Genomic DNA, 24,957 nt, shown 5'->3' on the forward strand with positions numbered 1-24,957 from the left:
GAAAGCCCGAGGGGCCAATCGAATAAAATATCTATAGTCATTTACACACTGAGAAAAAAAAAATCATCGGATTTAACGAATATTAATTAATCGAAATAATCCATGCGTTTGTACAGCACTGAGAGAACATTTTGTTCAAAGCGAAAATTTATTTGGCTTCCAATAAAAAAATTCCGTACTTACGACCAATACAAAATAATTTAAATTAATTAAACGGCGATTGAACGACACGACTCACTGAGTTGCTCTTCTCCTTTGATATTTTTTTCCAAGTGCTGCATGCTTCGTGTTGATTAAATTGTTCGATCATTCGAATAATATTTACAAGGTCCAATGGCATATTTTTTATCGTACTAGATTTACGCAATGCGAAGTGTTCGGGTATATAAGGGCTATTCCGCGTCAACCGGATCAGTCATCTCTCAGATATTTTTTTAATTTGACATGTGGATTGTGTAGGGGAAGTTAGATTTTTGTGCCAAAGCGCGAATCTCATAATGCAAAATTCGATTTTTTATTAACAATAACAAATTAGACTCCCATTTTTTTCAAAAATTCATAACTTTGGCAAAAAATTAAATACAATATATTTCTTTTTTTCAAATTACGCGGAAAGCTCCATAGAATTTAATAAAAAATACGAAATGGTAAAAAAAAGTTTTTATCAATTGTTTATTTAACAATTAATTTTTCAAAGATTTTTAAAACAGTGACTGACACGATCAAAAAATTTTTTTTAAATTCTGACATATTCTTTGAACTTCACTACAACCTGTGAATTAATTCCAGAGGGGTGTTTTCTTTCGTTTTTGAGTAAAAAATCATTAAAGGTGTCGATGCGCATGAAATTGCGGCGCGCCGAGTCTCTACGTAACGGCGGGCGGCCGGTTGCCGTCCACCGCTACCCCGCGGTGGCGTCGCAGCGTTATTTTAGAGTCATTTTCACAATGTAGGACATGATTGAAGAATCTGAAAAAATACTGTACCTTCACAAGGCCTGCTCAAAGCGATAAGTGAAGTTTCAGGAATGTGTTTTTATTTCAAAATAAGTAGCAAGTTATGTAATTATTATCATTTATGTGCACTCTCATGGTGTGTAACCGTTATTTTGAATCTCTGTAATAAAAAAACGGTGAAAAACACATTCCTGAAACTTCACTTATCGCTTTGAGCAGGCCTTGTGAAGGTACAGTATTTTTTTCAGATTCTTCAATCATGTCCTACATTGTGAAAATGACTCTAAAATAACGCTGCGACGCCACCGCGGGGTAGCGGTGGACGGCAACCGGCCGCCCACCGTTACGTAGAGACTCGGCGCGCCGCAATTTCATGCGCATCGACACCTTTAATGATTTTTTACTCGAAAACGAAAAAAAACACCCCTCTGGAATTAATTCACAGGTTGTAGTAAAGTTCAAGGAACATGTCAGAATTTTAAAAAAATTTTTTGATCGTGTCAGTCACTGTTTTAAAAATCTTTGAAAAATTAATTGTTAAATAAACAATTGATAACAACTTTTTTTTACCATTTCGTATTTTTTTTTTAATTCTATGGAGTTTTCCGCGTAATTTGAAGAAAAAAAATATTTTGTATTTAATTTTTTGCCAAAGTTATGAATTTTTGAAAAAAATGGGAGTCTAATTTGTTATTGTTAATAAAAAATCGAATTTTGCATTACGAGATTCTCGCTTTGGCACAAAAATCTAACTCCCCCTACACAATCCACATGTCAAATTAAAAAAATATCTGAGAGATGACTGATCCGGTTGACGCGGAATAGCCCATAAGCATTTTTGAAGTTACCTTTCAAGCGGGAAAGCCTGCCATCTATGGTTGAAATTGCAACCGCTCCGAATGAACTATTATTTCGTTAAAAAACACGAAACATGCACATCAAATATTCGGAATATTATCGAGTCAAAAAAAATTTTATTTCAATAAAATAATATTCATTTCGTACAAACTATGCTTTATTTATTGTAAGCGCGTATACGTAGAATGGTGTCGAGAGTTCTTGCAATCAATTTCAATTGTATGTTTGAAATTTTGAACTACACGCGATTGTTTAAAACCGAGAAAAGTTATATTTCATTGTATTAGTCAATTCCTTGAATTAAATGTGGTACATTTAGCAACTCAAGAACTCTTTCTTGGTTCCATTCAGATATCCACATTTGCTTCGATGAAATTTTTTTGTTTTGAAGTAACTATACAATGTAATGAAGCAGATAATTTTCTTAAATGAATATTGAAATCTACCTTGTGAAACAAATCCTTGTTCCAACGTATAACACATTTTTTTGATTAAATTCATCATTGATTATGGTGGAAAAACAGCCTAATGTACTATCTGGCGGTAACATTAATATTTCAGCAAGCGTGGCATTATTGTTTCTAATCTCTCGCTACTTTTGAACCGACGGGTTCGGCGGTTTAAGCACTACACGAATTAAATGAGCTTAGTTGATTCAGGCGAAGTTGTGATTTCTAAAGTTCTAGTTTAATCCTATGAAGTGAATACGTACTTGTTTGAAATACATTAAACTTGAAAACATGTAGCATTCAAATTAATGCATCGATATTTTTGCTTCAACTAAAAAGTGGTTGGTATGAGTGAGAAACTGTTCACATCAAATGAACTGGAAGTCTGATAAATTAGCTGTTTGGTTCGATAACTTTTTCTTCTCAGTGCAGCAAAAGTCAAGTTGCCGAAATACGGTGATATCCGATTTGGACAAACAAGACGAACCACTCCGCGGAAAGATGCCGGGGCACTGACAATGAGTCGCCGTAACAAATACTCGTAGTATCGTACCGTCGGTTGTTTTCTTTTGTTCAGTCATTATAAACGAAGTCTACAAGTAGTCGACCAACTTTAAAGTCAGAACGACGTTAAACACACCGAAAGCATTTGAACACATTTAAGCCAAGCGGTGTAGTTCAATAGCTATAAGAATGAGTCGTCAATGAACGCATCGACCTTTTATATGCGTTCGTTAGGTGGTCCTCAATAAAGTAATTTTTGAATTTTGACCAGCTCACTCCCTAAACCGACTTCAAATAATTCACAAATAATTCCCTAAATTTTTCAGCTTTTCATCTCAACTCTAACCCGAGGTCGTAAGAAGGTGAATTTCCCCATTTAACCCCTTCAGGGGTGCATTGAATTTTCCGAACGGATTTCGATCATATATAGTATAAGGGGGTATCTTGGGTCGCTGACTACGAATCTGGACGCAAAATTTGAAAATTCAAATCGGCGGATCCAATATGGTGGACTATAATTCAGAAAGTTACTAGATTTTGGTGAATTCGGTAGCCATGAACTTTTGAGGTCGCTGATTACGAATCTGAAATCGAAATTAGAAAATTCAAAATGGCGGATCTAATATGGTAGAACAAAATCCCAAAAGTCACTTGAAGTTACCGTACAGGATCCACCGTTTTAAATTTCGTAATTTCAAGTTCAGATTCGTAATCAGCCACCTCGAAAACCCTCGAGCACCGAGTTTTATCAAAATCCAATAACTTTTAGGATTTTGGCTCACGATATTGGATCCGCCATTTTGAATTTAGAAATTTCGAGTTCAGATTCGTGATCAGTGACTCAAGTGACCCCCATATACGAAATTCTATGGAAATTCGTTCGGTGGGTTTAATGTACTGCTGAAAGGGTTAAATGGTGAAATCCACCCTCTTACGGGTACGAGCTAGAAATGAGATAAAAATATAAAAAAATTGTAAAATTATTTTTGAATTATTCGGAACTGATATGGGGGTTCTGCCGGTCAAAATCAAAAAATCACTTTTTTAAGGACCACCCTAGTGTCCATCCCTTATTCTGTTATACAGTCAAGATTGTGAAAATTGAGCATTAGTGTCCATTCATTTGACGTGCTCATTGATATCCTCTTAAATAAACGGATAAGATAATTGTCGAGATCCAAGGCATAATTTTCTTACCTAAACTTTAATTATGAATTTTACTTATTTTAATTATGATAATATTCTTTTTCGTTAACTCAACTCTATGCATCTATGAAAATAACTTTGTGACGAGAAACTTGGCCCACCAAACAAACGTCACACATTGTCATCTACCATATTGCATATGTCATTTTAAATTTCCAAATCCTGAGTTCAGATTCGTGATACACAACCTGTATGAAAAATTTATACTCCGAATAGTAAATAGCCAGCTTTTTGCATCATGTACCTAGCTTCGTCCAGGTAGGTAATAAATAAATTTCACTTCATCAGCCATTGAACTCTTGGCTCAACAAAACACGAATCAGAACAAGCTTAATCTGTTTCGATACAAGAACTTCATGTCTTTGAAACAAAACGACTGAGGTGTATTAAATCAAATTTTTAGTCATTTCAATCAGACATTTTCTTGACACTAAATTCGCATTATCGCAAAGAACTCGCACCGTGTTGTATTGAATAAATCGATAGTCAGCATGATGATTCAAAGCCTTGATTCAAGTCGTCACAAGTATTTTACCCTAGAAAAGTATTTTGTTGAATTAAGTAAGTATTGTGTTCGCTGCATTTGACGTTAGCATTTAGTTGAATCAAACGAATACCACTTGACTCAAATAATAATTCTTACCCTTCGTGCATCAGTCGCTTGTTACTTACGATAATTCTCATTAACTGCGGAGTATGAACCAAGAATTCGGGAATGGGATAATTTTCTAAGAATCGGAGGAGGGGTGGTTAGGCAGTTATCGGCTTCGCGTGCCCCACTGAATACGTGGCTAAACTTCTATGCACGGCTATATATATATATATATATATATATTATATGTACCGGTGTGGCTGTTCTGCGTCAAGCTCTTTAGTGGTGTTAACGGAAGCCACCGGCAAGGATTAGGTGGCACCCTAGAGACCTCTCGACCCTGAAAGTGGATTTTGGTACCGGAATATTGAGGGCTAGATGTAATAGGTGGGCGTAGGTACAGTAGGTGAATTAGTACAAACAGTTACCCCGAAGTATCGTAGCCCACAAATAACTGCATGGTGGATTTTGATATATCCTCAAATGCATGTAAAGAATACAAAAATTATTCGTTTTCTACACTCAAAATTGTACTACCGTGAATAAAATTTTGAGTTAATATACAACCCACCAAACTTTGCGTCGACGCAACCAAAAGAATTATTTATATTATTCTTCATAGGGAACTAAAATGTTTCATTACTTGCCCGGGAAATATTTGGTATCACGGTCAAAAAGATTTTGTTGCGATTGGTGAATCAGATCTGCACAGTAACATCATTTTGTGAAGATTGCAAAACGACTTTTATATTATTTCAATTGTAAAAATTATCGTTCTGTCATATTTCGGTACATGAAATAAATGTAACACCAAGTAACGACAAAAGAATCTGCAGGCATTGTTGATGGTATAAGGCTAATTCAAAAAAGTCTTATTTAATCTCTGCGACGAATAATTTAAAAGAAATAGCCGACAAATGATCCTACGATTTTTTATCATTTTGTTTCTTGAGTTTCTGAAATTTCGAATATTCAATAACGTGGCTACGAGCTGATTCTAGGATGAAGGGTTTGTGTTTCCTGGAAATTGCAAATAAGTAATCTCGTCGACAAAAAAGTAATCGAAAAAACGCCTTTTACGACCCCTCAGAATAGCGTATCCCCGTAATTAGGTACAATTCCAACGGTGAGTGTTTAAAATGGATATAGATGAATTTCGATCGAATTTCTGCCTTGCAATTTATAGATGAAAATTGGCTCAATTTTCAAAGCTTAATCAGGATAATCAATTGAAAGCATCATCCGGGAATTCTTTAAAGTCATCGAACCATCCTCTTTGCATAAGCCAGTGTAGAATGACAGAGAAAAGAAATGTTATGTGCAAATTCGACTACTTAAAATGAACCAAGTACACATGACCTCACAGCTGTATTTTGCGATACTTGCTTGTGAAATGTCCTCCCTTAAAGCCGATCTCTTTTTCCACCATATGTACAAATCAGGACCATAGTGATATTTCACGTGTCCTATCATCATGTAAACAATTTTTTTTGTTTAACACAACCACCTCACAGAAAGTTATTGCAGATTCACCTTCGGTTATTGGGATCAGCTGCGACTAGGAATTGTAAGAAATCTTTGGTCTCATACAAGGGAGCGTTATAGAGGAATGCACTATATGTGGTTTGCTGAGCCGTCAAGTTGTTCTCAAGTTGTAACATACGTATAGATAGAATCAATTATTTCTTACTTTTTATGTTTGTTGTGCACGTCTTTGCGATAAAAATGTTGTTGGGAAAGGATTTCTGTGACGAACCCTGGGACCACATGTGGATCCTGAAGGACTCACCACCTTGAACTTTGATTATTTAATCGCGGATTCGAAGTCAGCGACGAAAAAAACCCTCGGCAGCCAAATTTCATGCAAATCCCATCAATTTTGCGAATTTCATCGGTCATTTTAAATCCGCCCTTTTTGAATTTAACTTTTTTAGCTTCCGATTTGAAATCAATGACCCTAAAAACCTCTGTGATACGAGTACGAGCACGTCTAATCGTAGACGGGGGCAGAAATCTACTATTTTTCAGTACTCTCCTTTGATGGTCACTTAAATATTTGTTGTGCAACAGTGAAATTCGATGTGAGAATATATTAGGATTGGTTTGAAAGCTTCAAAATTTTTGTGCCAAATTATCTTTGCGACAAGCTTTTCAAAACGATTAGTTACAGGTTCAGGAGATATACCATGTACAGAATGTTTATGAATAAGTGCATCAAACTTATAAGGGTGATAAAGTGTGACTGAACAAGTAATTCAAGATAGGCAACCCATAATTGGAGACATTGCGCCGAGTCTAAAACTTCGGGTTTTCATTTAAATAACTGCAATCCATTTGTTTTGTTTATTAATAATAATTATTCGAGGGTGCCGAAAATTAAACTAAATTCATTCTAGATACGAACTAAAGAAAAGAATGGAAAGAAAGGAACTAATGAAGGAATCGAACCGGATGCAAGCTGTGTAACGTCGGAAGATATATATTGATAACCAAACTTATAAAAAAATTCTGGCAACTAAATTCTTCCCGGTTTTCACTGAAACTTCATCCAATGCTCAGGCTCTTTACCTGCGACCTTCAATACCTTGTAAGCTTTAGAACGCAACGCTTTCGACCATGGGTTTCCCACCTAAAAATATATACTAGTTTACGAACGCTTTATCGCTCCTTCAAGTTTAGCTCACTTACTTATTTACGCACTGTATATATGCGTATTAGAAGTGACGAAGTGCTCGGTTTGAATGGTAGAGAAGAAGTTTCCAAGGTAGACAAGTAGAGTCTCGGGGCGAACGGAGCGAAGCGTAAGTGAATGCTCAAAGCAACGAGGTTCTGAAAATGAGAGGGGATCTGGAAATAATGTGGTGCACATAGGATGTGCGAGGGATCATTTATAATGTTTAGGTACAATGAACGGACTTTTAGATAGCAGATATACAAGGTGAGCAACAATGGATATTAGAGCAGTGTAAAAGAAGAATGAGCACGTGACACTATCATCAATTAATTGGCTGATTATTATCACAAACTCCTATTTTCATTGAGAAAATTGAGGTCATTTCATTAAGAAACAAAAAAAAAAAAAAATGCGATTTCCTTTAATTTCAGAAAAAAAAGAAATACATAAAATAAATTCAGAATCGTTTCGATGGACAACGAATAGTCACAGTTGTATACCTTTGTAAGAAATAAACTATCACGTTTTTTCTAAAACTAATCGCACCCAGGAACTTTCTTAAAAAGAAGATCACTTTATTTTTATCTAGCTATTTGAGTGACAATTACAAGATGAAAATACTCGAGAATAACGCTCAAAATTGGTGAAATTATGAAACGTGTTCTTTCCGCGATCTGGTATGGTTGTGCAACTAGCAAATAGATGATTCTCACGAAATAGGCATTTTGGCTGAAAACACATTTTATTTCTTAAATCGCAATGATTTTTTTTTCGCAGGATATACTAGTTGATAACATTTACAGATAATCCTAAAATAGAATCGTATTGACTGTTTTTTTTTTTTTGTCTTTTATTTTTCAGTCAGTGACCCTTAAGTCACTCTTCTGGTATGAAATAATCATGTCATACCAAATTACAGCAGGTCACAAGGGCTGTTAAAGTTTCCAAATATTGACATCATACACATTTTCTGAAACTCATTGATATTTTCAACATTCCTCTAAAGCATTCAAAAAATAATATGTCATAGTTACCTTACAATAGAAAGCCGCATTTTGAAATTGGGTTTCTGTGCCATTCGTGAGGACCGACAAAAAATCGTTTATATTTGCGTGATGGGTGTTGCTGGTTGATCATGAAATACTAACAACGCCATCTAGATCTACTTTACCGAACATATTTATTTATGTATCATCACGTTTATTGATACTACCAGTTTTTGCCAATGTTTAATGTTGAATACGTACATCACAACCGAATGCGTCATTCGTTTGCCTAGTGCCAACTATATATTTTATAGTGGAATAAATCATTAGTTATGCTTTCGAGTAAAACTATTGAACACGAACTTAACACCGCGTTTGAGGTTAGAGTAACATCGTACACGGCGCTGAGCACGAAAAATCGTAAAAATCGTAATTACGCTGGACGTTCTGAGGTCCAAAAGAATAATAAATTCAGTATACAATAAATAAGTTTTTTAATTATTGCATTTTCTACTATGAAAAATAACCACTTCGGAACAATCACTCAAATACATTCAAATGCAATCCGGATCGTGTCATCGCATAGAATACGGGCTGATCAAAGAACTCTTGAAACACACGCGTTGCATGTATTCCTTTAAGCAGTTGAAATAATCTTATTAATAGAAGATATACCTTATACCATCAGAGGTTGGCACATGTGAGTTGAAACGCTGTGGGTTAGCAGTATTGTGAAACGTCAAACGCACAAGACGCTAAACACGATTGAAAGCGCTTCAAAGACGTTCCCGATTACGACGAGCCTTTTGCTCCGAGTCTATTACAGGCACGAGGGTTATGGGCTTAATGAAGTTGATGTAAATTCCAACGCACTGGCGAGGGAGAGTTGAGTGGATACTAGAATCAGTCTTTACCGACTGAGTAAAATCTCACTTATTTTTATTGTGATCATAGCCTACCCAGCACTGATACAAAAATGCCACAGTCAGCGCAATTTTGCGCGCAATGCCAAACAAAGCGATCTAAAAACCATTTACAAGAATACATTTCTTGGCATTATTTTTGCTTGAGATAAAATTCTTTTTGGATGTTTGTATTAGGATTAATTGTTTGTTTCACGTAGAATCGTGCGATATTTTTACATCAGTGTCGCGTGGCTTTTCATAAGACACAATAAATTAGATTTAACGCGGTCGGTAAGGAGTGACTGAAGTTTTTTTTAAGGATAGAATTTATCATATATTACATAAGAGGCAAGACAGAAATTGACGGAAGACAGAAACACGGACGTTATTATCGGCATGGAGTACAAGGTAGTATGTATGTAGGGAGTGGAAGCTTTCTGAAGAAATTCAGGCCTGGTTCACCAGGCTCCCGGACTCACGACGCGCGCTTCGTTCTCATATGAGTTACCCTCTTATCTAACTGCGGCAAAGGGCAAACTTCTCCTCGGTAACTTCCAAGTTTTAATTGGTTGGTCCCGTAAGAGGATGGTCGAACTACTACCTTACACCGACCTTTTAGACGCTACAGGCATGCATGGAGTATACGTGAACGCGCATGATCACTCCGATGTCCCGAAGAATTAGAACCCCCGAAGAGAGATAGATAAGTAGGTAGATGGATAGAAGACGAGTCAAGAAACAGAGAGGGTATATAGATGGGCAATTTCGTGCCGAACCGGAAAGATATTACAGTAAAGTACAAATAAAACCGCATCGGCTAAATCAGAAAATAATATCTCTGGTTCCATTCATCACAGAGCCGTTGTAATAATCTCAAGAAATTGGGGAATGTTTGAAAATTTTTTTCTGTTCTTTTGAAATTTTGATTGCTTATATAAACATTAGACCTGTCCTTAAGAAGGGCAAAATCGAATTTTAATGGTCTTACCTCCCAAATTGGTTCGTAATAATTCAAAAAAAGTCGAAAAGTATCTTTCAGAGGTCTAAATGTAGAAGTTAAAATCGGTTAAGTCTTCGCACATTTTATTATTATTATAGAATAATAGAACAGAACTTCTATATTTAGACCTCTGAAAGATACTTTTCGACTTTTTTTCTATTTTCAGCGATTTCTGAGAATTTACCATCTTCAGCGAAAAGTTTCCTATTTTTTGTAACCTCTACCATTTTATTCCTACTATTTTTAGCTCTCAAAACGACGTTCTTCGACTTTTTTTGCTTTCTTCCGCGTTTCTTGCAACATACAGAGAATAAAGATGTGATTGATCTAGCCCAAAAATGCTTGTAATCGAATTCCGAAAAATTCGACGAAAAGGTAACATAACTGTCAACATTTTCTGAGAATTTACGATTTTTTAACTGATAATTAGGGCAGCGGTAAAAAAAAGATTAAAAATCACGAAATAAAAAATCAATGCTTTTCTTATGGGGTTAGGTGGGTTTCAAAAGCTCAAAATAGGTACATTTTTATGAATTTTTTTTTACTCAATCAACAGAATATTTCATTCCATCAATTTAACACATAAAAGATACATATTTTATAAGTAGTTTGTGAAATTTTCATTGAAAAATATTGAAAATTAAGGCGTGGACACGTCGTCTGCTATGACCCCTCAAAAAAAAGTTCTCTCGGCGTAGTCAGGATAACTCATGACAGATTCATCTGAAATGCAAAAACCAAAAATTTTCTGTTAGTAGATGTTTAAAACTCGTACTTGGACGAAGGAAAAAAAAAAAAACAAAAATTACATTTTTGGCGGCGTTGAAAACAAAAAACCCTTATTTTGAGTAAAATTTGCACCCTTCATGGCCTTGAAAAATTACTTGGAATAGAAAAAAAAAAAATTCCTTCGTTCAAGTACGAGATAATGTTATTTTGAAGAAGTGTACAAAATTTGAAAGAGATCGGTTCATAAGTTTTCGAGAAATCGTGACTACCGATTTCAAAAATGTAGTTTCGAGAAAAACGCGATTGAAGATTTACATTCAAATAATATGTAAATAATCGTACTAACACCGTATAATGATGCAAACCCATGTTTTTTCCACGTGCCATCACCTGACACGGTAACATCTGTCGTATCTTCAACATTATTTTCATCACACGTTAATTTTTTTTCTTGATTTGCAGCAGACAACAAAATTGATTCGGCAACAGTTATGACGCACTCATGTATTTTATCAACATAAAAATTGTACGTTGATGCATTCAAGAATGAGGAACTTATATCCATCAAACCACAGAATTTTTTACATCCGGCAAGTCCTAAGCCTAGTATTCGCATCACAAAAATAAACGAACAATAGCTAAGCAGCTGCCTCGATATATCTGCCTCCATATACCTGCGTCACGCTCGGTTATAGCCTGATGGGTTAAACATCCAAAGGCTATATCTCTTAGAATATGACTCGGATCGTTTTAAAATTTTAAAGGAATATTCTCAACATATTCAATTATAAGATAAGCAAAAAAAAAAAAAATTCGATTTTTTGAAATTTTGAAACCCACCTAACCCCTTATGGGAGAAAGTAAGGCTTCCTAGCGGTGGGTATAAATATGGAGGGAAAAATTTAAAAAAATTCCGATATTTTTTTTTAATTATAACGAACCAATTTGGGGGGCAAGACCATTAAAATTCAATTTTGCCCTTCTTAAGGACAGGTCTAATAAACATATTACGAGGCAGATGGCTATAATCATGACGAGTGGCTGACCGCATCCATACCCAGCTCTGATGTTGCAGCCTATTTTGGGTTCATTGCCCTTAGACTACGCGCACTTATGAATGATAAGGCGACAATTCATTTATTTTCGAATTGATGTAATGATTACAACGATGAGATGTGAACGAGAAATCGTACGTTTCAGGGAAAAAGGAAGGGTTCTGCTCAGGTGCAGGATGAGAGATAAATTCAGATGTTGGTCCAACGAAAGACGAAGACATATCAAACGTACAGTACAGTCACAGAGCTATGAAGACGGAAATATGACATAACGAAGATTTGAAGCGCAATTGAGAGCTAATCGAGTTGAATTTAGTTGAAAAAATATTCCCTTAACACGGAATAAAATTAAAAAACCACAAATTTCAGGTAGTCCTGTGATGAAAAAATCGCATCGATTTGCCGATTTTAAAATACGAAGATTCATTTAGTTGGTAAATGAATTCTTTACAAATTAACAAAATCAGTTTTTTGAAAATGGTGTAGTATTTTTTATATAGATATTGTTTTACTATTTATCATTCAAAATGATTGCATAATCGTGTTTTTTTGATAAATTAAAAAGTCAAGTAGAAAATATGTCTCTGTTGATTTGTGGAGAATTCGTTCACGATGAAAATCAGCCCTAGTCGATTAAAATCGTTCAAACTCTACGATTTTTTCATTGTAGACATGATTGAAAACTGGGACGCTTTGGGAATTATGCTATTGAAACTCTATGAACTTTCTGTCGCACTTTCAAACCTTCGTTACCTGTACGGTATTTCTTTACAGCTGTTTCACTGGATTGTATGTTTCGTACCACCCTAGCATTGAGTATCAGGAAAGCAGGACATCTATGAAACTGATTACACAGCGCTGCAAATTTTTTTCGAGATAATGTTAAATAAATAACTTAATGTATTTCACACGTATTTTGTCACACTGAATACAATGGCATTACCCCCTTTTTCCCATCGCTTCAGGATATCAAGGTATTCAACAGAAAGTTACCTTTTTTGACTTGTATTATTTCCCAAACGGCTTCATAAAGTACGGTGAGTAAAATGAACGTTACGTATTATGACCCATAGAACGGGATACTATTTTTTCCTTAATTAAAATGATAAATCAAAAATATTTTTAATCCGAATATTTCATAATTTTCACGTTTGTCAAGATATACGTATTCTTCCCTGTTTTAAACGTTTCATCCAAGATATTAATTTCAATATGACGAGGATATTTTCGTTTGACTCGAACAATAGCTTAAGCGACATATTTTAAATAAACACAAATTTTAACCCCTAACATTATCGTAATAAACATACGTGCTATTATAATATGTCAAAGAAAGCAATGTTAGCGAGTTCGCAAGAATTGCAAAATAATCAATGGCTTTCAAAAGATTGCATGTAAAATTCAACAGATTTAAATAGATATACCGTGATGTTGACGCGTAGTTTTGACGATTCTTTGAGATTTGAAAGTTTTAATGGGGATCCAAGAGATTTTGAATGATTTTGCAAGATTTCACTACGATTAGCAGATTCAAAGGAAATGATAACCCTTCGTGTCATGTTTTACTTACAGCAAGCACAAGTAAGAAAGTAGTCTTATAAGGCAAATTCTGGCAGTTTAAATGAATTCTTTAAAAACAACAACTGCATAGAAAGACGTTCGAGAAAATATTTATATTTGAATAAATATATTCAATAAATTACTCATGAGAATAAATTAGGTTCACCGTAAACTAATAATTTTTATCAACTGTAATTCATCTATACATTAAATCATTTTTTTTTTATCACAAGATAAACAGGTTCTGTAGAGATCCCGGAAAATATTATTAAGCTTGGTGTTTAGCACTTTCGGAAGTCCACGGATAGATTTCCTAACTTTTCGAGCGCATCCTGCAAATTTGATCGAGACTAAAAAATTCATTTGACACATATACAAAATATCTGTATTAAAAATACTCTTGAGTATCCTTGATATTGCTCTTTAAAATCCTTAATGACCGAAAAAAACAACTGCAATTCAGAGAAATTTGGAACGAAGTTACATAGAATCGATTAAAAATATCTGATGAAAGCCGGTGTGAAAAAATACTCTTCCTTGACTTGAAGACGTATGTCAGAAGTCGCTTATACTTTTTTTTCCATACATGGGCTGTCATCAGTTTGCGCAATACGCGGAATCCATTCTGTACCCTGAATCCAGGAAAAATAACTTGACGGATTCTAACAAAATTTCGATTAAAATATGCCATGAAACTTGCGTATGTATTGACGACAACCTAACATTTGCAAGTCCTAATTTGGACGCGAAATGCTTGATGAAAAATTGCATTCCACCGGAAGTAACTGCAGTTCCGCAGTGAACAAACTTTGGAATCGTTCATTATCATTTCTAATTTCAACTTTTACTTAATTAATAACTTCATAGGTCCCCGGTGTATTATTCACACAATCTCCATGCGGAAAGGCGAAGGAAAGCTTTTCCAGTCTTTCCAGCCCTACCTGTTTCATACCCTTTACATGTAAGAAAATTGGAAAACTTCTGGCCAGCTCACCCTTCAAAGACGACATTTAGCCGTACAATTTAGCCCACGTTTTTCTCACCTCAAACCTCCGCGAAGCTTCTCCTATTATAGTATCGGACTTGTCAGGAATCACGTGCCACACATTCCGACTCGACTTTTTCCCGCTTGGTCCTTATACATCCTCCTCCACTCCTCCAACCTGGGGTTTACAGCGTACCTCAGGAATTTCAGGAGTAAATAAATTGCGGCAATAACCATCAGCCTCCCACTTGTTGAAGGAAATCAATTGATCCTATTCGTACAAAGACTAAACAAACAAGGAATCTAGCATATAAAAAAAGAGAACAGACACATCGATAAAATTTGGTCCGTTAATGCTTGTGATTCTCAAGGTACGATGGATTTTATGATTTACTAAACGACCTAGGGTGAACTGCGCTTGCAATCGGTAAACTAAAGTCTACCATTTTAACAGACACTCACCGTACGAGTGGAAAAAGGAAGACTCATTATATCAATAAGTAGACTAGAGCATTAAAAAGAAACCATAAATTCTCACAACTGGCCGGTCACGGAAATTAAACCGTTTATCAAGTAGGCTAGCTGCATCGTACAATTGAAAGTATAAGCAGCCTATGAGACACACATGCACTATGAAAAAAGCTCTAGTGTATACATTAATACGATCGTCGTTGATAGATTATCGGCAACATAGTTAAAAAGTGTCGTTGCATCAGAAAATTGTATGACTTTGCTCGAAAGTGTGAGACTCACGTGCATATTCGCGATCATAATATTTTCACTTTATCATCATTACTTTGTAACTACACTAGTTAGATTTGGTACCATCAAAAATTTCTATATTTTCAATATTTTTTTTCTTACAAGCAGTTGTAATACCGCAGATAGCATCAGGGTACATGATTTTTTTTTCTGTATCGGATGGGTTAATCAAACAGAATAGACTAAAGGTGTCGTTTCAGTATGAAACTCTATAAGCCCAAGCAGGCGCTTTGTATTTACCTTCTTAATTGCTCGATTTTGAAGATAATCCAAATATGTTAGACGCGTTTTAAAGTGCAAATTTGAATCTGTGTTTTAACAAATCCCAAATTTATGTATTCTGAAAAAAAACCAATCGTAGCTCACGTTTGCCTTGGCTTACAAGTGGGGACAAAATTTTTGTCGACACTTGGCTGAAACCAACTGGCAGAGACGTCTTTCGCCACTAATTTCATGCCAACGATAATCCGAATGAACTTGAACTAGCTGTTGGCAAGTTGAACGGCTAAAATGACTTGAATCAGGAACCTGTTAATATCGTACAACAAGATCATCAAGTAAATCCTGTTTGTTAGATAATTAAATTTTCCTCAAAGTCAATAGGGCTGAGATGTGAATTGCGAGGTTCCACCTTTGAAACTTCAAGCCCTTGCGTGTGATGTTTCGATTAACGCCATGATTTCTTAGCATGGTTCGGCAACACGTTTGCACAAAGTTATAGACAACTTCATTGCGCATCATTGGATTTCACTCAAAGTAAATAAGAGTTGAAATCTCCGTTACAGAACCTACCTGTAAAATAAACTGGTATCGTTCGTCAATGATGATTAAAGAAAAATTCTGTTGAGCTTTTCTTATTATGTGAGGTTACGTTCAGTCGGGCCAACCACCTTCAGACAAATTTTGACATTTCTAAAACCTAAAATGTTGGTGATTACGGAATTTTAGTAGAAAGGGATAAAATAAAGAGAACAAAGGAAGCTCAACATGATTCTTTCTATTTATATCTTTATCAATCACGATTAGATTTTGCTTGAATTAAATCTGGATAGAAAGTTCAATCACATTTCAAATTTAAAGATCGCTTGTTGTTGCGCTCCTTTTTAATGGCTGCGAGACAAGGCGTCTTGGGAAAAGTATCGATAGAGCTGTTGTGTGTGATTGGATTATGCTTAAATTAGACAGAAGTGAAGATTTCATCATAGGAAACTCCTCTGAAATTCGAAGATCACATATGCAACTGATCGGTTAATGTCATAGTTTTTCGCAAAATGATCAATAATTTGTTTTCATTGGATCTCAACGGATTTCATGTTTGTGCCAAATTTGCATGCCCCTCAATCTTTTAAAATCCAACACGTTAAGTGTATGTATTCAATGCTTCGACAGGTATTGTTCTACCAAGGTACAGTAATATTCACGAATGTCTTAACCTTCCGGCTAACTTGTTTTCGATATGAAATAAAATGCAAGTCCGATTTTATGTGGATTACATGACAATGACTGGAGATGCAGCCGACATGAGAGATTGACCGTCCAATTTAGGAAAGGTTAGATTCGACGGTCACGGGTTACGTTATGTTAATTGAGATTGAGTTTGTTTTGCGCTCGGCCGACTGTGGCGCTGTAGGTTTCTCTGTGTTGCCAACATAACTGTCTAGTGTTAAAAATTAGCGGTCTCAGATTCATTGTCCCCAAGTATACCATCGGCACAAAGATTTGCCCACCGTTAAATCAATTATTGAGCAGTTTGTCCAACGTAATAACTACCAATGCTGCATGGCCCACTGTCGGCGATGATAACGTTAGGCTCACGATGGCCGGATTATTACGCCATCAAAAACACCCAGCCGATATTGTTTAATTCGTGGTAAAATCCACGATAATGAATATATAGAGTTGGGGTTACAGAATAATAGAATTATAAAGAGGGTAAAACTAGTGGGCCAGCGATAGCCCGATTATACAGCGTTCCTGGTTCCCGAATTTTCACCGCCGTTAATTCTGTGTAATATGGATAACTTCAAACTAGGTGCAAGTTTCATTAAACATCGAACAGACATCATTCCCAATCCCGTTATAACCTTAGTATATGGTGGTAGTACTACTCTCAAACAAACGCACCCGTATTTTCGTATTTCTCGCTATCACTCATCATTCCAAAGTTCGAGGCTGTTAAAGTTCAAATTTTCGAGCCAGTTCATGGATCCTGAAAAAATTATATAAAAATTTAAACAAAATTCCAATGACCGATTTACATTTTAGATTTTCCTGTACGCTTTGGAGAATCTGAGAAAAAAGTTACGAAACATTCGTGGCGAAATAACAGAGATTTAAAAATAATGATAGAACTACTTTTTACAGATGCTTAAAATCTTTGAATGTTTTCCTGGAATTTTCTGCAATTTGTTGCAATTTTTTCAGAACATCTTGATGAATCTAGGAGAATAAATAGAATGATAACGATAGTAAATAATTCAGCATCTCCAAGCCAACTAAGGCACCACTTTTTGCAGGGCGCACAATTTTCATAATTTTGCGTTGGGTTTTCTGTTATTTTTTCACATTCTTATGCGTAAACCCGAAAATTCTAAGTTCCATGGCTTCTATCTTCGTATCGGTGAGCAATATCGAAAAAAAATCAAGTATCGATGTATTCGATAGTACTACCATGTACTATAAAAGTTACCGCCGAATTGGGAATTGTAACTGCCGACCCTCAAAGGTGAATTAAACCACTTGAAATTCCCCATATGTATCGTACAATATGTAGTGGCCAGAAGTGATTAATTGCATCCCAGAAATTTCTGACACATATGGATCCTTAATGGCGAAGGAATTTGCACACATTCCATGGCTATAACTTTTGTTTAAAATTGACTAATCAAATTCTTGCTTACTGTGATAGTGTTTAATCAAATAAATAAGCAGGCTTCACTAGCGTTCGCAATGTTTTATAGACATAAACTTATAATTGGGGGCTAGCCTGTGATGCTTAGCGGCTGACTCGTGAAACCTCACCGTCAAATAGCCATATCAAGCTGGAACCGCCACATTCGAAAATCGAAAAATCTCCTATGGAATAATTAAGGGCTAATCAAAGGCTAATCAAGTGCTCCGCGTTTTTAAAAAGAAACCTGTGGCGGTGCCAGCTCGACATAAACCTGGAACCGCCACACCGAAAGAAACGGAAAACACGTGAAATTTCGGAAAAGTTTTAGGGTCATAATTAAAGACTAATTAAAGGCTCTTGGAATTCCTCATCTTTGAATTAATTGCTCGGCGTTTTTTAAAAAAAACCTGTGGCGTTGCTAGCTCGAGATGGACCAGACTTAAAAAAAAACCGGAACGAGGTCAAGTTTTAAAAAAGTGTGACGGGGGGTGGAGCAGTTAATTCGAGCGGATAGTTTTCCAAGAGCCTTTAATTAGCCTTTAATTAGCCTTTAATTAGCCTTTAATTAGCCCTTAATTATTCCATAGGAGATTTTTCGATTTTCGAATGTGGCGGTTCCAGCTTGATATGGCTCCGTCAAATCAGGTTTTCATATATGGCCGTTTCTACCCATGGATTAAAGTCATGTAGTACTCCTACCTTTACCAACCGAGCAAACTCCCCCTTTTTTGTCCTATATTCAATGAACAAATGAAAGAAAAGGGTTCAAACCCTTAGACCGGTCTAAGTTCAAACCTTGCTCGGTCGGTAAAGGTACGCGTACTACATGACCTTAAGAGCTGTCCTGAAAACCACTTGGAATCCAATACATATACTATACAACATTATTAAATAGAAAAATGATAATGTCTCAAATACATTGTTGCGTTGCAATAAAGACCTGCAATTATTCCTGATTCATTGCAACTGCTACGGTGGATAAACACAGTATAGGTATAAGCTGAAGAATTTGTCAATACTTTTTCTCCCAGAACTTACGCCTATACAAGTCCTGAACTTCGTGATGAAACATAACATGATAATTTTTTTTCCAAATTTGGTGACTGCTTTGCGAACACATTCGACACTACCATTTTCTGTAGCTTCTTGAGAGCGCAGTTTCAGTAAGCTGGAAATTATGAAACGTCCTCTCCGTTCAATTATGTTCCAAAAACGACCACAATCAATTGATTTGGCAACGAGTCCCATTGAGTCAGCGATGCGTGAGTCGTTGAATTATGAGGACCTCATACTGTACCTGAAGTCGCCAGAAGTCAAGCTAGAAGTGTTCAGTTCAGTAGATGAAATCTAGATCTACCACCAAAGAAAAATTAGTTTGATTTTTTTTTTTAATAATATTTGAAAATAACAGCACTACATTTTTTCGCCAAAGTTTTCACATTTCAGAATCCACAGAAAAAATAAAATTAAAAGTTACGACTTTTTTTATTTAAGAGTGCAAAACTCACGTTTTCACTTGAGCGAAGAATTTCAGCCTACTTGAACGATTTTCTCAGGTATACTATGAATCGAAAATATATTTCGTTTTCCCAGATACCTTCCTGGCAATTACCTCTCTCATTTAGAAAAATAAACATCCAAATAGACCTAATTTTGCCGAAACCACCACATGCGGAAATTGGCCAGGCTTGTTAAACCCAGTGCGTGCAACTAACAAGGTAGGTCTAGGATACCTTCGTCGGTCGATCTCTCCGATTTAGATCTAGTTCATATACTTGAATTTGACCATTTTTTTTATGAATGTAACCATATCTAGGGCTAGTTTACGCTCTTGATGTCTTTTTTCTAATTGAGAAAATCACATTTTTTATTTTCATTATGAGAAACTTTTTCCAATTGGTTTGGTTAAAAAAATTTGTGTTCTTATCGGTGAAATGACGAAATTTTATTCATTTTTTTTTCTTTATTTACAAAAATGAGGAAATTCATGCTTGACACCTCTATCTTTGGACGGCAGTTTCACCCCATTGAAGCGTTTTATGGCCGATACAAAAGATACTTGTCGCTTACTTTTCGGTGGACTACAATGTATGCAAAAAAATATATGTGATTGCTTCTAGGATTAGGATGGAATTATTTTTTGCCCTATGCCCAACAGCGTCATTTTGATTCCCAAACGGTTTATATTTTATTATTAATGGTGAAGTCGAGAATAATCAATGAAGCAATCAAACCGGATAATCGAATTCCTGACTGATTTTCTTTAATTCAAATTCTTTGTCAAAAACCATTCTGTGTATTGTACATTCACTTGGAGCCAACAGACAACAATGATGCTAAGTTGGCGATAAAGGAGACAGCGTGCATTTCCGAATAGCTTCTATAAAAAGAATCTAACGGAATTCACGACGTCAGTGAACTACAATAACTTCGGTCAGTTTCCTATCGATCATATATTATATCTGTTACAACCGCACAGAATAAAGCTGACTAAACGTCGAAAAACTTTTATAAAGACTAGCGCAGTAAATAATATAATTGAAATTATAACACAATTTGCAACAATAATTTATGATCATTCTGACCAATTTCTACCCGCATGAAGTATACAGTAACTCTCTTGATAATGAGATCATTATGATCACGCTTTGCCGAGTTCGATGTAAAGTGTAGATGGTAATCTAATACGCCAATATTATCTACAGTGACTACAGTGTGCTTTGATTTTACAACCTCTTCGTGTTCAAATACTTACCGACGACTCAGCTTTAACATTTCGTAGAGCAGCTTCAAAATCTAATCTCACACCAGGACTGTTAGTATTTTAAACCGTACGACCCCTTGAACTAATGCTAATGGTACAGCAATTACTTAACGAGGGTGTGGATAAACGGTTTACAAACATCAAACTATCGCCTTGTTACGACTCCCATACTTCTCAACAGTTTCTACATTCGTCTGAAAAGATGTTTCTTTGTCGGTGACTTTCTAAAGCGAAGAATGCATCAGTTTAAACATTGCTGATCGTAAGACGAACCAAGATCACTGTATGAACCAGACCCATTATTTTATAAATACAGTTATCACTCACCGCGTGAATTATGGTTATTTTATTTCTAGAGAAACCGTACGTTTGAGTTAGACATTTATTCGTAAGTGAAAGGTTTTCCAGTTTGTTGATAACAAACGTGGCGAGGCGTTGATATTCAAGTAACGAACCGGAAGCATCTTTTTTTTAATAACGGGTTCCCGAAGTCTTCTCAAGATTCTTGCACTCTGGAAGTTGAATATTCGAATTTAATAAAGAATACACTGATTTATATTTTCGCACGTGTTTAAGTTTTCTGCTTCTCTTTGAAGTATCGCTTCTTTGAGTTCAATATGAGAATTCACCTGCTGCAATAACAAAATTGACAGAAATTGAATAAAAGTAATATTCTTTACCTTCAACCTTGAGAGTGAAATGATTTTAGAAAAAAATGTCTAACAAAGTAAACAAAAATCTTTTTTGGTCAAATATCGAAAATTGAGTGGCGACTCATCCTATATTTTCATGACTTTCCGCTAACATGCAAGACGAAACCGCAATCTGAAATTTTGTAATGCCACTAAGGTATTTGCCAAAAACACTTTACAGCGCAATAACAGATTTTCTCATATATTACACGCTTGTCGAAAGAATTTCGCTGATTGTACTAATCGTATGAATTTTCTGTTTCAGGGGAATATTACAGATGGTGACGAAGTACCGGAAAACACATTTTCGTTACTGTCGGTGATTCTAGTTGGTTCGCCATAATTTCTATCCATTAAACTCAACCAAGGCGTAGCAGCTTCAGATATGTTCTAAAAGAACTTCTTCTCCTTCTCCATTTCAGGCCTGCTGCTGTTCATTTTATTTTTCCTGTCCGTTGCGGGAAACATTTTGGTCTGTGTCGCGATATACACTGACCGAGGTCTCCGCAGGATTGGCAATCTCTTTCTTGCCTCACTGGCGATCGCTGACCTCTTCGTCGGTTCTCTGGTGATGACCTTTGCCGGTGTTAACGACCTCCTCGGATACTGGGTATTTGGACCCCGATTCTGCGACACCTGGGTGGCGTTCGACGTCATGTGCAGCACCGCTTCCATTCTAAATCTATGCGCCATATCACTCGATAGATACATACATATCAAAGATCCATTAAGGTAAGAATAACACGCACATTGTACATATAAATTGTCAAATTTCTATTTCTGCACGATACGGGGAACAGACAGCTATGTATACGGAATGTCATTAGTCTCACAATCACCTTCGTTACCCGTGGCACAAAGTATCACGCAAGTTGGCGTGCTGCAGGTGTACACTTTCACGGTCTTCCTTTGTGATATTGTGGTATTCCCATGTGCATACTATATTTTTCATGTGGGACACTTGTCGAAATGTTGACTATCGTTTGACTAATTAAAACTAGTGCAGTGTCCACCGATGAAAAATTTGTCAGAATGTCGAAACTGCGTCAACCATACGTCGACGAATGTATTCAAAAATTCCGAAACCGGGACACCACCAAAATAAAAATATCGTACAGAACATGCCATAGCGAATGTAATAGGATCAAGAAAACCCGACAATTATCAAAATTTCAAAGTGCCGTTTGACTGTTTTTTAATGATTACAAGTCGATTTACAGTTGACTCTTACACTAGTGACTGAGTTTGAACTCAGTCTGGTTACACCTGGGCAGGATTTGCTGTAGTTTTCTTGTCTCTTGTGCCATTGCGGATGATTGTATTGAACATCTTAAGACGGCTGCAGTCACATATAATGATGGTCACTAATTCATCACTCCCTCCCTATCCGTTTGGGAAATGGGAAACCTTACCCCGAAAGCCGATGGTGGAACTGGCAGTGATTATTACGATTATTATTATTGTTTATCTATCCTCGAGCGTACTTCAATCTACAAGTTACGTATTTTCGACTGCTGCTAAAAAAAGAGGGATGTTCATTACTTACCCAGGAAAATACTGACTTATACATCAAACATCGCTCACAGTCTATTTTCGTCCTTTCTGCCAAATTACTTTCTCGGTAAGACTATTTCATTTGAATTCTTGGAAACAAATTTCCGTTGTGGTACAAATGAAAAACTTACGCAAATTGTTGGGATCCTGAGTTGGCACAAGCGAATTTAACCTGCAAAATGAAAATAATCTGACTTCATAAAGTACGATTCAATCTACGGACTTATCGTATTCAAGTTTCATGTCTACCGAGTCATATTTGTAATGGTGGGCGCTTTTCATAGGGATTATACAAAAGTTAGCATGAGTCGAAAAGTCCTACGGATAGAAAGAGAGAGAAAATCGAGGTACCCCATCCATCCTTGTTTTCACAACCGTTTAAACATGCGTTAGAAGAGAATAAGAGCGATTGCCTATTCAAAACTGCTTGCGTTAATGTTGCAATTTTCCTTAATAATTTTATTCAATTTCATACATTATCGTAAAATTTAGCTATTAACCCGAGCACTGTATCGAGGGGTCGATTCGAGCCAGGCCGGAATCGCAAACCTCCCCTATTGTGAAACTAAGCAAGGGGATGAGCGCTTACTCGAACCTAAAAAATTGTACTCTCGGGTAGAAATCTCACTCAGAATCTCGAGTCCCCAATACCTTTCAAGTTTCAATCAGCCGTAGCGAGCGGTCAAACTTCGGTTTGGGTCGATTCGACCCCCCAATACACTCTTAACGTTGACATTGTGACAGAAAATAGTCCAGGTAAGTTCATCATTTTTCGCTTTCTTGTACTCTTTGGAATACAATTTCACTTCAGATTATTCAAATTAAAAAACTACAATTTGATGATTTACAATTAGATCGAAAACGGCGAGATGCTCCGGGGACGATGTGGGTCGAGTACTTCATCCGCGTGAAGCTGTTAAGTATTTTGAAGATTACGGTGACTCAACATTGGAATATAGTAACTCTGATAAGTCGAAAAGAGAGGTAGAAGAAGAAAGAGAAGAAGAGGAGGGAAACGCAGCAAAAATAGGTCGCAAATACGTATACGGGAAAATGGGCATAAGTGGTGCGAAGATGCACCAGAAAATTCTGGTAGAAGATTTCGCCTTGCTTAACATTTACCAGGAATAAAACATGGATGCCAAGCCAACTCGCCGTTGGAATTTTGGAATTTGTTATTTTCAAGCAGTATGGTTGCTATTATTGTGCAATACGCGAACAAAGAAATTGATCGATACAAAGATACTCTTGAGCAAGGTCCCACTGGGACTTTTGGAAACGTCGTTAAAAATGTATTGTTACCATTTTTCGGTTTGCTCTATTTTATTGAGCTTCAAAAAATTGCAAATGTGTCGATTACTGAGTTGTGGTTGGATTAATGTAGCTCTTACTCATGTTGAAGCGTCATGTCCGAACGACGTTATCAATATTTGGCAGCCTCTTTACGTTTTGATGAGAAAGAAACTCGTTCGGATAGGTGAAAGATCGATAACTTAGCTCGAGTTAGAGAGATATGAGATCGGTTTATAAAGAACTATCGATAAAACTACATTCCGTTGGAGACCATGACGATTGAGGAGCAGTTATTGGGTTTCCGAGGTTAATTCAATGCTCGTGTTTACATTTGCTCGAAGCCAGGAAAGTAGGGCATAAAAATTGTATCTTCTAAATGATGCGAAGACTTATTATACGTATAATACGATTCCTTATCGTGGTCGCGTACATTCAGACCCTGGAGAGAGTGTGCCGAAATATCATGTTCGTAAACTTTGCGAACTAATCTATGAAACAGGCAGAAACGTCGCTACCGATAATTGGTTCACGTGTATTGAA

At 36.2% G+C, this 24,957-nt stretch overlaps 1 protein-coding gene across 4 annotated transcripts in view; it reads left to right on the forward strand.

The window, feature by feature from the left end:
* LOC107227020 (dopamine receptor 1) overlaps positions 1-24,957 on the forward strand; it is a 110,538-nt gene that overhangs the window by 70,828 nt on the left and 14,753 nt on the right. For 3 of the 4 annotated variants that reach the window (XM_046746548.1, XM_046746547.1, XM_015668028.2), the window contains exons 2-3: positions 21,836-21,902; positions 21,993-22,302. In XM_046746548.1, coding sequence (XP_046602504.1) covers positions 21,836-21,902; positions 21,993-22,302 — 377 coding nt within the window. The remainder of the gene's footprint in view (positions 1-21,835; positions 21,903-21,992; positions 22,303-24,957) is intronic. The other variant, XM_046746549.1, reaches the window with a different exon arrangement.

This window comes from Neodiprion lecontei, chromosome 1, assembly GCF_021901455.1.
Source record: "Neodiprion lecontei isolate iyNeoLeco1 chromosome 1, iyNeoLeco1.1, whole genome shotgun sequence".
NCBI lineage: Eukaryota > Metazoa > Arthropoda > Insecta > Hymenoptera > Diprionidae > Neodiprion > Neodiprion lecontei.